Genomic DNA, 13,749 nt, shown 5'->3' on the forward strand with positions numbered 1-13,749 from the left:
TTTATCAAAAAATTCGCATACGTACATTTCATATTTATAATTTGACAGTATTGTTTTACCGATTATTCTCAAATAAATTTTTATGCTTTACAATTCATTATAACTATTTATTTATAGTCAAGAAATTGTACATTAATTTAACAGTATAGTTTTCATCTTTATACAGGTAATGTTCTCTTCCTGAAAATAATTGTTTCTTTTTATATAAATAATTTAACATGAGAAACGCAACTGTCTTTCTTAGAGTTTCTAAAAATCAGGGTATAACAATCATATATTTATAGAAAATATATTTGTTTTATTAACTAAAAGATCTGTCATTTAGTTCTTACGAATTATGTACATATCCTTTTTATTCGTATAGAAAACGGCACTATACGACACAGAACAAAAGATTTGTTGTATAAAAACAATAAAACTTATTTACACTGTACCGAGAATATTAATTCCAGTTACAAATTATTACACCATGTGTGAAAATAAGAATAGGTATTATACTGTATTTACAGTACTATTTTTGTGTAAGAAAAAAACTATCATAAAAGAAATTATTATTGCGTTTCGTAGATGAAAGTAATTCCTATTTGGAATTCTTTTAATTCATTTGTACGGTAAGTAGAGAAATGCTTGGTTAAGGAAATCTGAATGAAAATTTGGCTTTAGTAGTAGATGAAATAAAATTGATCGATAAAGTTCTGAATAACCTTTCATCATCACATTATTTCAAATAATACGAGTCAGAATAGACTTTGAAGTCTAATGGTATCGAACTTAAATAGTGTAAGAGTACTTCGCTTCTAATAGTCGGCATTTTTACCAAGAAGCGGGGCAGTTTGTGGAGTTGAAACATTAACATTTACATGTTCTTCGCGACGAACAGTCTCAGTCCCTTGCTCTTCTGCAAAACATATGCGATACACGTCCGCAAAAGTTGTAGCAAAATGAACTTCGAGACCATCCGTAATATATTTAGGTAAGTCGTTGTAATCCTTCTTATTTTCCTCGGGTAGAATTACGCAGTTTACACCGACTCGTTTCGCCTATAAGAACCCATTACATAGCTTGAATGTTCGTATTGCAGAAGACGAACAATTTAAAATAGAGATTCAGATTATACTTACAGCGATTGTTTTCTCTTTGATACCACCAACTGGAAGAACCCTGCCCATGAGACTAAGTTCACCAGTCATCGCAACATTTTGTCTGATCGATTTATTCTTAGCAAGCGAAATTAACGCTATCGCAATAGTAACACCTGCACTGGGACCATCTTTTGGTGTGGCGCCTTCAGGCACGTGCAAGTGTAGGTGAGCATCGTAAAGAAAAGTATTATTAGGATCTTCCTGGCTCAAAAATCTCCTCGCGACTGTCATCGCTATTTGAATGGATTCTTTCATTACGTCGCCCAAGTGGCCAGTGATATCAAAAGTACCTTCCGATTTCTTTATAGAAGGTTTTCTAATTGTTGTTTCGATAAACAATGTGGAACCACCCATTGCTGTCCATGCGAGACCCATTACGACCCCAGGAGGTGTTACCTCGTACATTCTGTCGTGGGTGAATACAGGTTTGCCCACAAAATCGTGTAAATTCTCTGCAGTCACGTCAACCTTTTCAGCTTCTTTCTTTACGACTTTAAACGCCACCTTTCGATGAACTTTCTCTATGTGTTTCTGCAAACTTCTAACGCCTGATTCCCGACAATAAGATTTAATTAATAAGGTAAGCGCATCATCGCTAATATGAATTTGTGTGTCAGAAAGACCGGAATCGTTCATGGCTTGCGGGACTAAGTATTGTTTGGCGATTGCAAGCTTTTCTTCTGCAACGTAGCCCGACATGTCTATCATTTCCATACGATCTCTAAGAGGTTCTGGAATTGTATCGATCACATTCGCCGTGCAAATAAAGAGAACTTTCGAAAGATCAACGGATACGTCCAGATAATGATCTAGGAAGTTCGCATTCTGTTCTGGGTCCAGCATTTCGAGGAGGGCAGATGCAGGATCACCTTGATGACCCCTAATAAAGAATGTAATATTTAATATAAGGATCAAGTTTTAAGGAAATTTCTAATCAAAATCCAAGTAACTACTCACTTTCCTATTTTATCGACTTCGTCTATAAGAACTAGTGGATTTTCAGTCTTAGTTTTTTTCAAGCATTGAATAATTTTCCCAGGCATAGCTCCCACGTATGTTCGTCTATGCCCTTTGATTTCCGCGACATCTGTCATTCCACCAACACTAAATCTAAAATATTCTCTATTAAGTGCACGAGAAATCGACTTGGCTATTGATGTCTTTCCAACACCAGGTGGTCCATGGAAACATAATATTTTTCCTTGTGTTGACCCCTTTAATTGGCTGACGGCAATGAATTCTATATTTAACAAAAAAAAAAAAAAGAAGGCTAAATGTATGCTACGTATGATGAGTACGTACATCATTCAGCCATAATTTTCTTTAGACTTTAGAGGAACATTCATTATTCAAACATGTAATTACCCAAAATTCGTTTCTTTATATCTTCCATTCCATAGTGATCTTTATCTAATATCTCAATCGCCTGCTGAAGATTTAAATTTTCCGTACTAGTAATACCCCACGGCAGAGACGTAAGCCAATCTAAATAATTCCTTGTAACACTGTAAAGAAACTTGTATCACTACATTATAAGTTAGTTACCTACGTTATTTAAATCGAAAGTAATGTTTCCGTTATCTACTTTATACTGAAAACGTGATATCGTAGAATCTTTAGACATACTTGAATTCACTACTATGACTCTCTAAGAAAGTCAACTTATTTAATTCTTCTTCAAGTACATCCATTACTGGCTTTGGAACTGTTTTCTCTCTTATTCGTTCTCTATATTTTTCAGCTATCGCGTCTTTATCATCCTTTTCCAATCCCAGTTCCTTTTTAATAACTTTTAATTGTTCATGAAGAATGTATTTTCGGTGCTGCTGTTTGACTTTCTCCTCTACTTCCTTACCAATTTTTTGTTGTAGTTTACTCAGTTCATACTCTTTTTTTAATAATGCAAGCGATAATCTTAATCTTTTTAAAATCTGCAAATAAAATTTATCTTGTACTTATAAAGAGACTGATCATCCTCTTGCTTTGTTTTAAAATTAATTCTCTCACATCCATTTCTTCTAATACTTGTTGCAGTTCTTGTGCATCCGCTCCAGTCAAAGCTGCACCTAGGTCACTCAAATAAACTGGATTGTCTACAACCCTCTGACCTTGATGTAACATTTGTTGTAAAGATTCACGGTACAGTGGATTCATACTTATTATATCACGAATTGTTTTAATTAATTCTTGTGTTAAAGCCTATATAGTAAATTAGTTCGAATAAATATTTATTGTAATATGAACAATAGGACTTGTGATCAAATGGAATAAATTATTAAATAGACGGTAACACCGTAATAATAAATATTCAACAACTATGAATGATGATGGCATTTACCTTAATTTCTTCAGTCTGTCTAAATTTCTCATGCGTAATATTTACTACTTCTACCATTAACAATGGTTGAGTACTAGCTTGAGCCTCAGTACCAGCAGATTCCGCAGCATTAACTTTGTCATCTGTATGCTCCGGTGATGACTTTTCCGGTGTTTTACTTTCAGGATTACTAGTTGTTTGTTCGATCTTTTTGACTCTTTCTGCCTCTGATATTTTGTTCTCAATCTTCTTGCGCATTAACGATCTACGACTCGGTTTGCTACTGGGTACAGTGTCGTCTACAGGGACGTGAATTGTTGTATTTAATAGTGGAAACGTCAGTTTCATCTCTGTGTAGCAGGTAGTATAATATATATAAAATATTTTAACAATTGCAATATACAGCAACATACTATCATAATTTTACTTTTCACAACAGCAATGAAAATTAAACACTCAATTCATTTTAATGCTATAAAAACTTATTTTATAAGTCAGATCTTCATAGGAAATATATATCAGTTGTATGAAGAAATATTTATTTCAATATAATTTCTATAACGCTTTCATCGAAAAAAATATTACAAATATATGTTGATGTCTAATTGAAATAAATCACTGGTACTTACCATGCACGGAATTTGGTACTATATCTTCTAAAATTTGACCAACAACTTTAATCCTCCTATGTGCCATTACAACCAATCTTAATCGATTCCCTAAATCTTGTACTTCATGTATCTGTGCAAATGTTCCAACAGGATAAATATCATCTAAATTTTGTACAACTTCTGCTTCATTTCTACCAAAACAATTTTATTCAGAAAATAAGACTGTAATTGTTTGTTCTTATAAAAACAGGGATATTCATGTATCGCTTACTCTTCTGTCTTCTTCAAGAATATTCCAACATAAGGCTGATTCAATTTTACTTTTCTGCGAACTAAATCCATGAGAATTGGATTAGTGAGCTCGATAAGTTTTATAAATCTGGGAAACACAGGATTCCTATTAATTGCTATGACGGGTAAATGAGGCCATACTTCTGGTACAACAACAGTGGCAGGCAATGAAGCTGGATCGTCGATTTGATCTCCATCATTTTCACTGAAAATGAAAGCATTCACAAACATTTCTACCATATACTGGTATACAGAGAATATATGACAAAATTTCTACTTTCTATAAACATTATATCTGTCAAAACAGATAATGGAGATGAGATTGTAAATTTAAAAATTTCTAAAGACTCTATCAGTTTATGAATTTTAATATTGTCTTGAATAGTATAAAATAAGCATGCATTGTTATGTGGGTAGGGAAACAATGTACACGAATGAATACATGTTAAATATAAAAATGTTTTGATACGAATCTTATCTACATTGCCAGTTCGGTGTTTAGGTACGTATGTGGACCTCATAGAATGGAATGAAGCCAACTTACTTTGGCGTTTCTCTATCATTATATTTCTTAGTTGCGAAGGATCTTATTGAGATAATAGCTGCAGTGTGACGATAGCCACGCGTGCTCCTGGTAAACCATCCAAGATACTCAGTAAGATCGGTTCTCCGGATTTGTGAGGGTCGTATGTGCATTGACAATTCTTGATGATGAAAACGTTGGTTTTTGCAAAAAGATCGGACGATTGTGACGCGGTGCCGGAAAACGGGCAACATCTTGGAATTGACCGCTGTGACGAAACGCATTGTTCCCAGTATCGTTCAAAATTCAGATAAATGTTACACGCACGTTAGGTCTAAATATATATATATATATAAATACTTGGAACTGGTACGAGGTTAGAATCTTAAATCCAGCACTCAAGCAGTCTGATGAAATTCTGCTAACCTAAAAGAAATTTTCGCGCGTCGATCAGTTGTTCGCGCGCACATTACAGTTACAGCACATTCTAAGCAATTATAGGAGAATATCGTGATCGTAATCAGCGAGTCTGGCGTACGATACTGATATTACTAACTCATTTTATTTTCGTTGTACGTTAATAAATTTTACCAAGACACCGGTTAGGGTGAAAAGAGCAGTGATATTCGTTTGTTGTTCAGCACGATTGTACGATAGATGGACGCATACTTTTTAGAAAAAATTAATGCGAGAAACTGCAACTACTGCAACTAATCTTCACGGAGGAACAAAATTTAAAATGCCACTATTTATATTTTCAACGTGAATTTAACTAAAGCAGTACCTATTTATAAACTTACATTTTTCAAATTTAACAAAAATGTTTGTAAAATATTTGTTTTTAAAGCACATATGTACATATAAAACAGTTACCCTGAGAGGTGTCAAATTTGAAATACTGTTCGAAATAAAGAACTTCAAGTACAGGCAGCTTATTTATCTAAAACATTATTTCAAATTTAATGCTATCTGCGCATCACCAGATCGCTTCTTTGAATGCTATTCACGTAACTTTCAAGCAGTTTGAATAAATACACCAATGTTACGTAATAAAGACAATAATAGTAATAATATAAAAATTGTTAAAATAATCTTGTTGCAAAGGAACAAAAAATATTTTCACTTCCGAAGTATTTCGTATGTACATAGCTGACATTTTATATGTTTAAAGATATTATTAACAATTTTGTATATCAAACAGAATATACTAATCGACAATGGAAGAAGAAAGAATATTAAAGAATTTGAATTATTCAGGATCGTTTTTGAGAAATTCAAACAATAATGGAAAGACTAAAATTTACTCAGTTTGTAATTCTGTAAATAATGGACAAAATGAGGCATCAGATTTACAGAAATTAAGTTCAAGTAAACTGTTTACTAACATATATGACTGTGTACTAGATGATGTAACTTTTACTATTAATCAGATTAAATAATTATCGTATCATTTTCACTTTAAGGAATAATATGTTCTGCAAATATTACTAGACAAAGTTTAAATCAGAAAGCGTATACTTTAAACACATCAAATGATGATGACTGTGATGACAATGATGAATTTTTAAAAAAATTAAAGGATGATATTGATAGAGATCTTTTACTGTAAGAAAGTTCTTTTAACCTTTAGTATACTGTTAAGTTGTAGTTACATTTTTTTATTTTTTTTATAAACATAGACATTCAAAAGAAAATTACAAGCCTACTATCATTCACCAAGATACTTTTTCACTGAAAAAGAAAAGACCTGTAATTGATAAAGAAACTCAAAATGTAATTAAAAGATTTAAAAAGGACACCAGTCATACAAATGTTGTGCAATTAGCACCTCCTACTACAAGTACCAAACAATTTAATCATGTCATTGACAGTGTTATAAAAAAACCATATAGTCTATCAACAAATACAAATGTTGCTGGATATATTATGGGAGAAGAAAATATATTCACATCTAATACCTTAAATAAACACTTCAGGTATTCTTAGATGCTTTGTGTTTTGCTCACTTTTTTTCTTTTACAAATTATATTTAAGTATTTGATAATGAACCTGTCTACGAGTAAAATATGAAATATATGCATAATTTCAGAAGTCCTCCTAGTAAATACATCTTTCAAATGAGCTCAAAAGTACAAAAGAATAATATTTTACCATTACCTACAAATGGGACAACAGTTATTCATACAGAATTTGAAGAATATTTGTTTTACGCAATGACATGTTTTACACCTCCAGACAGTGATTCAAGTCAAGATGAATAAGATTCAAAAGTTAAAAATATTACAATTACAAAAAGAATTAAATGATTATTTTTTAAATAGATTATTTTAGAATAAACATAATTATGATAATTTTAATTTGACTTGTCTACTTATTCTAAGAGAACAATGTCAAATTATATATTATAATATTTAATTTGTAATAATAAAATTCTTAACTTTATAAAACGTCTTTCCGATTTATTTAATTCGACAAGCTACTTATTCTATTACAAGACATACCTATACAATTTATTCTATATATAAAGAACTTCTATAAATTTTAAATGACATTACGTCATTGGTTATTGGCCAACTTGTCCGGCATATTGCATTCCATAAATTTAAAATAAACGGATTAGTCAAGATTAGTAATTGATATTTTTTTATATTTCTGATGAGTGGTTTTAAACACACTATCGAATTTTTCGTTAAATATTCATTAAGGAAATTATTTTCCGTTTAAGGTGACTATGCATTTAAATAGATCACTAAATATTTTTATTTAATTGTAACCTATATAGCCTCAATATGTTTATACATATATATATACTGTAATTTTAACTATTTACAAAGAAGCGTACGAAAAGAATTGTCAAACAGTTTGTTTTTATTTGTGTTATCCAAATGTGCTGACAGTATTCACAGATAGCATGCAATGACAACATCATAAAGTATTGTTTATGTCACCTAACACACCTATATAATATAATACATATATTAATAGCTACGTTTAGATAGACAACCGTTGCGCAACCGTTAAGTGATTTCACTAGATTTGCTGCCGCTCATCCAAATAGGGTGTAGCGTTCAGACTCCGAACTTCAGAGTCAAATCTAGTAAAATCACTCAACGGTTGTGTCTCCTGAACGCAGCCAATAAGTAATGGTTGCTACTCATTACAAAGTAATACAAAGCAATGAGTGAATTTAAATTGCATCATTTGGTCATTGAATTGATTGGACTTTTGGGGTAAATAAAAATGAAATATTTGTAATAGAGATGCATATTCTATATAAATAGCAATATAACTAATGTTTATTGATCTACAGGTCGGCTTCTGCACCAGAGAAACATGTAGAAAGATTACAAAAGGAAGGTGTACCTACAAGTGCGAGTGCTTTAACTATTGTTGCATCACAACGCTGTATTCGTAATTTAGCAAAAAATTCACCTATCCCTGAACTGTTTCTTCAAAAGTATGAAGAATTAAAAGCAAAGAAGCGAGTATCGTTATATATCTTCTTCGTATAATTTCAAAATGAATGCATTTTATTAATGTCTGATCTTTTGATTTACTCAGGATAGATTTATTAGGTTTATTTGCCCAAGTCTTGGAACTCATATCTGAAGACAAAGAGTTGAAGAGTTACTTAGCTAAACAAGCATCAGTGTTAGCTTCAAGTTCTACCAAAAATACTGCCATTACTACAAAAGATTTACCACAGGTTTTATTTTATTTCTTACATACAAACTTGATAGTTCTTACAAGTGAATAGTATTTGAGTAGTAGTATTATATAATTACTTTTACAGAATAATTATATTTAAAATTCCTATCAATAATTCATGTTGCTACCATAGCTTGGGACTTTATGACAAATTCAACATCAATTAATTAAGACATTAGTCGAATTTTCATATGATTATTAATTTTAACAAGAAACATAATTTATTGTGATAAATTATCTAATTTTAATTTATACTCGAGCATATCAAACACATATTTTATTCATACCTTGCATTATATTATACGATATAGATCTGTAAGAATGTAATCAAGGCTGCTGTAGAAGGGGAAAAGAAATTAACTCAACATGTAAATGCAATTGTGAAGAAAACAGAACCATCTGTGATAAAACATTTTTGGACTCTTGAGAGGCCACGAATAAGTTGGGACTTTTATAATGAACCAAATGTATCACCATGCCAGAGTAAAATGTTTTTTCAACTAATTTCAAGATATTAATGTGATTGGTTTAATAAGTGAAAAATATTACAGAAGTTGTGCCTGCTGTATCTCAAGAATCTATTTTGCTTTGGGATATTCTGAATTGTCTGAAGGGTATAGATGGATCTTACATTGTTTCTGAACCTTTAACAAGTCCATATGCAGTGAAAACATTCAAAATATCTCCTGATGTTTGTAAGAAACATGCAAATAATTTTATAGTAATTCTGTGCATAAAGTTTGCAATTTAAACAGTTCTATGCTTGTATTCTATCATTTCTAGGTATATCTTACAAGCAAATGGCACAACAAATATTACCTCTTGCCTCTCATTATTCTATGACAACAAGGTTTGTAGAAGAAAAAGTCTTATCAGAAGATGGTCAAGTCAATCATGCTTTAAGAGGAGCTATAAAAAGTTTACTGAAAGATTATTTAGTGTGTATTTTAGTTAAATTCTAATGCAAACAATTTACTGATAAATTGTAAAATCAATCCTAATTCAATGTTTTTTTTCAGTTGTTCGTTGTGCAATTGGAAATGGAACACATTCGCGGCAAATTAAATCTACAGAAATTGTGGTTTTTTATACAACCTACCATAATTGCAATGTCTATTCTCTTTCAAATAACATCCACAATATGTAAGGTGAGTTGGTAATCTTTGTCATTGTGTTTCTTTAGTTTGTTATGTTCAGTGTTACATAAACAAAATTAAACTGCTTTACTTTAGGCAAATGCAAAAGGTGGAAAGGTTCTTAGTCTTCTGCACGAGCAAGCACATAATATTAGTGGTGAGCCAAAATTCAAAGAATTATGTTTGTTTCTGATACAAACGGCAAGCATTCCCTATATGCAAATATTAGAAAAATGGGTGTACAAAGGTGTGATATGCGATCCATACGAAGAGGTAAGTATAGTCCGTATTAACATCTTCTATTTTTCCATAGAATATTTAGTTTGTTCTCTGTGTGTTTTCAGTTCTTTGTGGAGGATAACGAATTAATTCATAGAGAGGAATTGCCTGTAGATTATTCTGCAGATTACTGGGAGAAAAGGTACACTATGAGATCTGAGAGAATTCCTACGTTTCTTAATGAGCAAGCACAAACTATTCTGAGAACTGGAAAATATTTCAATGTAATCAGACAATGTGGTACGTAATACTTTGCATATGTAGATTCTGAAATGGTATTATTATTCTTGATACAACAATATAATTATACATATACATGGCCAGGTAAGACAGTTCAATGGGGAAGACAAGAACCTTTAATCTACCAGCATCAAGGACAAAAATACATTACTGCCATTGATAGGGCATATTCTGAAGCTGCCAAAACTTTATTAGAGGTTCTCATACATGAAAGTGATTTAATGGGACGGCTTCGTAGCGTCAAAAGTTATTTCCTTCTTGCCCAAGGAGATTTTGTGGTAAGTTTATTTGAAAGAGTGCTTCATCATATATGAGAGAACATTGTCTTAAACTATATAGAAGAGATACTCTATAACGATCCAAGTTACGATACAATTATAGGTCCAATTTATGAATCTCTGTGAAGCAGAATTAAATAAAAGCATGTATGATATTGTAATTCATCGTTTGGCATCTCTTCTGGAAGTTGCGCTTCGTATGTCGACTGCAGATTCAGATCCATACAAAGATGATTTAAAACCTGAACTCTTACCATACGATCTTCAGTTCCAAATGTTTCGAATACTTTCTATCCAGACCAGAGAAGAGGAAGGTATGTTTAATCAACGTATCTAAGTTCTGTATCGAAATAAATTATTAACGATTGTGTGTAATTAATTTTCTATTGCAGAGTACTGCTTCAAAACTGATAAAACATTAACTGGTTTAGAAGCGTTTGTATTTAACTATGACGTTAAGTGGCCCGTTTCTTTAATACTTAATAGAAAAGCGATTGCATGTTATCAGATGTTGTTTAGACACTTGTTTTATTGCAAATATATCGAAAGACGCTTATGCAGGTGAATATATAAATTTTCTGTATACCTGTGGTCTCATCGTGTATTTTTATCAATTAATTATATGATTCGTTTTAGGGTATGGGTCAGCAATAAAATTGCCAAAACTTTTACCCATAATGTTGCAATGTCTTATAGAAAAGCATTTTCATTGCGGCAACGCATGCTTGATTGCGTTCAGCACCTGGCGTACTACATGATGGTTGAAGTTATAGAGCCGAATTGGCTTACGTTTATAAATAAAATGAGTAAAGTATGATCACCGGTTTTAAATAGAAATCTTAACAATAAGAAATAGATTGTCTCAAAGTGTTAAATCTTCCGCCTAGGTCAGTAACGTGGACGATGTTTTAAGCGTGCATCAGGATTTACAGGATAGTTATCTAAAAGAATGCATGCTAACGGATCCTGATCTGCTCGCTTGCATTACGGATATATGCGCTGCCTGCATCGATTTTTGTGATTTTATGGAGGTAATCTTTATGTTTATAACACATATACTAGTAAATATGCACAGGCAACTGAATTTTTATACAGCCATGTATATGGTGGTGCACATACATACACAAAATAAGAATCAAACATTTTTTCTCAGTTGCATTCTTCGCTTTAATTCAGATTCTTTCGATGACCTATGTTATTTAATAGAGCATAAGGTAGATACTACAGTTTACAAGTAGTTGATAAACTTTTGATAAACATAGAATATAAATGAGGTGTGTCTGTCACACAAGTGATAGATTTAATATAACATAGAGTTATCGGGAACACAACATAAGTATACATGACGTGTTTACTATCAAGACCCGGTCGTGAGTCGTGATGCGATACCCTCTATATTAAATACAAATACATATTCGCAATAATCGTGAAAATTAGTAGTAAACTCAACGTTAATCTTTTACTGATGTTAAGCGTATGAGCCCATACTACATTGACGCCGAATTGACTTCCATGATTGGCGCCTATCAGGAAGATGTCTATGATTTTGAGGTACATCCCCACAGTTCTAACATTGCTTTAATGCATTTTATGTAGTCTTAGAATCATAAAACTTTTCTGTTTTAGTAAACAAAACTCAATATAGAAGTCATTTCTTAGTGTTCATTAAGAATACTTTTTCAAATTTGCATGGTACATATTATGTATATATTTAATATTCGAAAAATACGAATTCGCTAAAAAAAATATGTAATTATTTTCGTTATTAGTTTGGTAATGACATCGAATAAATAAATCTACGATGGAAGAAGCAATGATTCGCAATCACAATAGTATCAACATTATTCATTAGCTTTTCATTTAATAAACAATCATTTTATAATTATTAAAAATGGAATTTAATTAGAAACATGGAAGGATATGGGAAAATCATAGTTTCATAATCAAGCTTCCACGTGCATACACATAACTCATGTACACACATGCAATACTCATATTTAACAATACACAATTGAAGTGTAAATTTTAAAATCAGAAATCTGTATGGAAGTTGTAAAAGTCGTACAATTTACATATATATGCGTGATAAAAAATTAAGGTTAAACAATTTGATATAGATTTTGCTAGCATAATGGAGATTCTATGATGGCAAATTTAATTTTTCTATTCCATATATACAGAGTATTTTTTTTATAGTCTTTCTACTGGATTCAATGATAATGTTGCATGCAAATCTTGTATTAAAATGTCTATATATTATATAATTCTTCAATAATGAAAGGTAAAATAATTTTATATCGTATATTCAAGTAATGTTTATGCAAAGAAAAGAAATAATTTCAATGTTCAATTGTCTTGTACGAACATGCATGAGAATTGGACACAAGTAGCACTAAATATATGAATAGTGTTTTTTAATTTTCTCTTCAAATGTATGTATGTATGTATGTATGTATGTATGTATGTATGTATGCATATGTATATGTATAATCTGTGATATTATAAGATGCAATATTTATGATTTCATTTTTACAGTGCAGGTATGTCAGTTTTAAACAATAAGGTGCATTTGCTTTACCAGTTTTAGCTTCTACTTTACATGTATGTGACAGTGAAACATTTTAGAGATCATTGTATATATTATATTCATTTTCAACAATGTATGCTTCTTATCTTGGTTCTACAATGGGTCTAATACATGCACTGAAGAAAATGTAAAGATAATGGGATTATTTTTGTATACTTTGTTAGGAAGAGAATGGAGACACATCCAAAGAAAATGCAAGGAGCTTCGAAGAAACAATTGTATCGTTGGACGATAAATTTACACAAGTACTGATACGTCTATTAGACAGAATCTGTGATTTGGGTGGTGATAATAATAATGAGAAACTCCTAAATGTTTTCTGTAGGTGAGTTGCTAGCTAGAAATTTATAAATGATTCCTATGTTTTATGTTTGAACTACTTTTTTATGCTGCGAAGTAAACGAAATGGAATTATTAACAATGTTAATATATAATTTTTCAATAGGTTAGATTTTAATTTGTTTTATACCGACATTTTAATACGACGTGGAAAAGAAAAAGCAACTACTCAAGAGGAAGTCTCTGGTTAACCGTGAAGCATTAGTATGCGGTAGGATCTATCTATAGGTATAAACATTAAATCATTACAACTAAATCATTAAACGATACTTACTAAATGTATCTATACAGTACGAAA

General features: G+C 31.4%; 2 protein-coding genes across 4 annotated transcripts; one reads left to right on the top strand and one right to left on the bottom strand.

Moving 5' to 3' along the window:
- Nucleotides 1–615: 615 nt before the first annotated feature.
- LOC107192437 (lon protease homolog, mitochondrial) lies at nucleotides 616–5,523 on the bottom strand. Of its 3 annotated transcripts, XM_015581689.1 has the most exons (12): nucleotides 5,441–5,454; nucleotides 5,245–5,310; nucleotides 4,906–5,152; nucleotides 4,342–4,566; nucleotides 4,089–4,261; nucleotides 3,481–3,758; nucleotides 3,150–3,341; nucleotides 2,769–3,073; nucleotides 2,508–2,647; nucleotides 2,100–2,382; nucleotides 1,122–2,022; nucleotides 616–1,040 (listed from the first exon to the last, which is right to left on the bottom strand). In XM_015581689.1, exons 3-12 carry the CDS (start codon nucleotides 5,136–5,138, stop codon nucleotides 798–800), a joined length of 2,973 nt encoding a protein of 990 aa, XP_015437175.1. In that variant the 5' UTR covers nucleotides 5,139–5,152; nucleotides 5,245–5,310; nucleotides 5,441–5,454; the 3' UTR covers nucleotides 616–797. The 3 variants fall into 3 exon arrangements, with proteins under 3 accessions (XP_015437175.1, XP_015437174.1, XP_015437173.1); XM_015581688.1 differs by lacking the exon at nucleotides 5,441–5,454 and adding an exon at nucleotides 5,476–5,523 and having other exon boundaries at nucleotides 4,906–5,310; XM_015581687.1 differs by lacking the exon at nucleotides 5,441–5,454 and having other exon boundaries at nucleotides 4,906–5,338.
- Nucleotides 5,524–7,955: 2,432 nt separating this feature from the next.
- Nucleotides 7,956–13,673, top strand: LOC107192432 (gamma-tubulin complex component 2-like). Its single transcript, XM_015581678.1, has 17 exons — nucleotides 7,956–8,114; nucleotides 8,195–8,365; nucleotides 8,446–8,590; nucleotides 8,904–9,075; nucleotides 9,144–9,287; nucleotides 9,376–9,530; nucleotides 9,612–9,740; nucleotides 9,825–10,001; nucleotides 10,073–10,247; nucleotides 10,332–10,525; nucleotides 10,629–10,839; nucleotides 10,918–11,086; nucleotides 11,162–11,336; nucleotides 11,413–11,556; nucleotides 11,999–12,076; nucleotides 13,277–13,437; nucleotides 13,558–13,673. Exons 1-17 carry the CDS (start codon nucleotides 8,062–8,064, stop codon nucleotides 13,640–13,642), a joined length of 2,538 nt encoding a protein of 845 aa, XP_015437164.1. The 5' UTR covers nucleotides 7,956–8,061; the 3' UTR covers nucleotides 13,643–13,673.
- The last annotated feature ends 76 nt before the right edge of the window (nucleotides 13,674–13,749 follow it).

The sequence above is a fragment of the Dufourea novaeangliae genome, unplaced genomic scaffold (assembly GCF_001272555.1).
Source record: "Dufourea novaeangliae isolate 0120121106 unplaced genomic scaffold, ASM127255v1 scaffold343, whole genome shotgun sequence".
NCBI lineage: Eukaryota > Metazoa > Arthropoda > Insecta > Hymenoptera > Halictidae > Dufourea > Dufourea novaeangliae.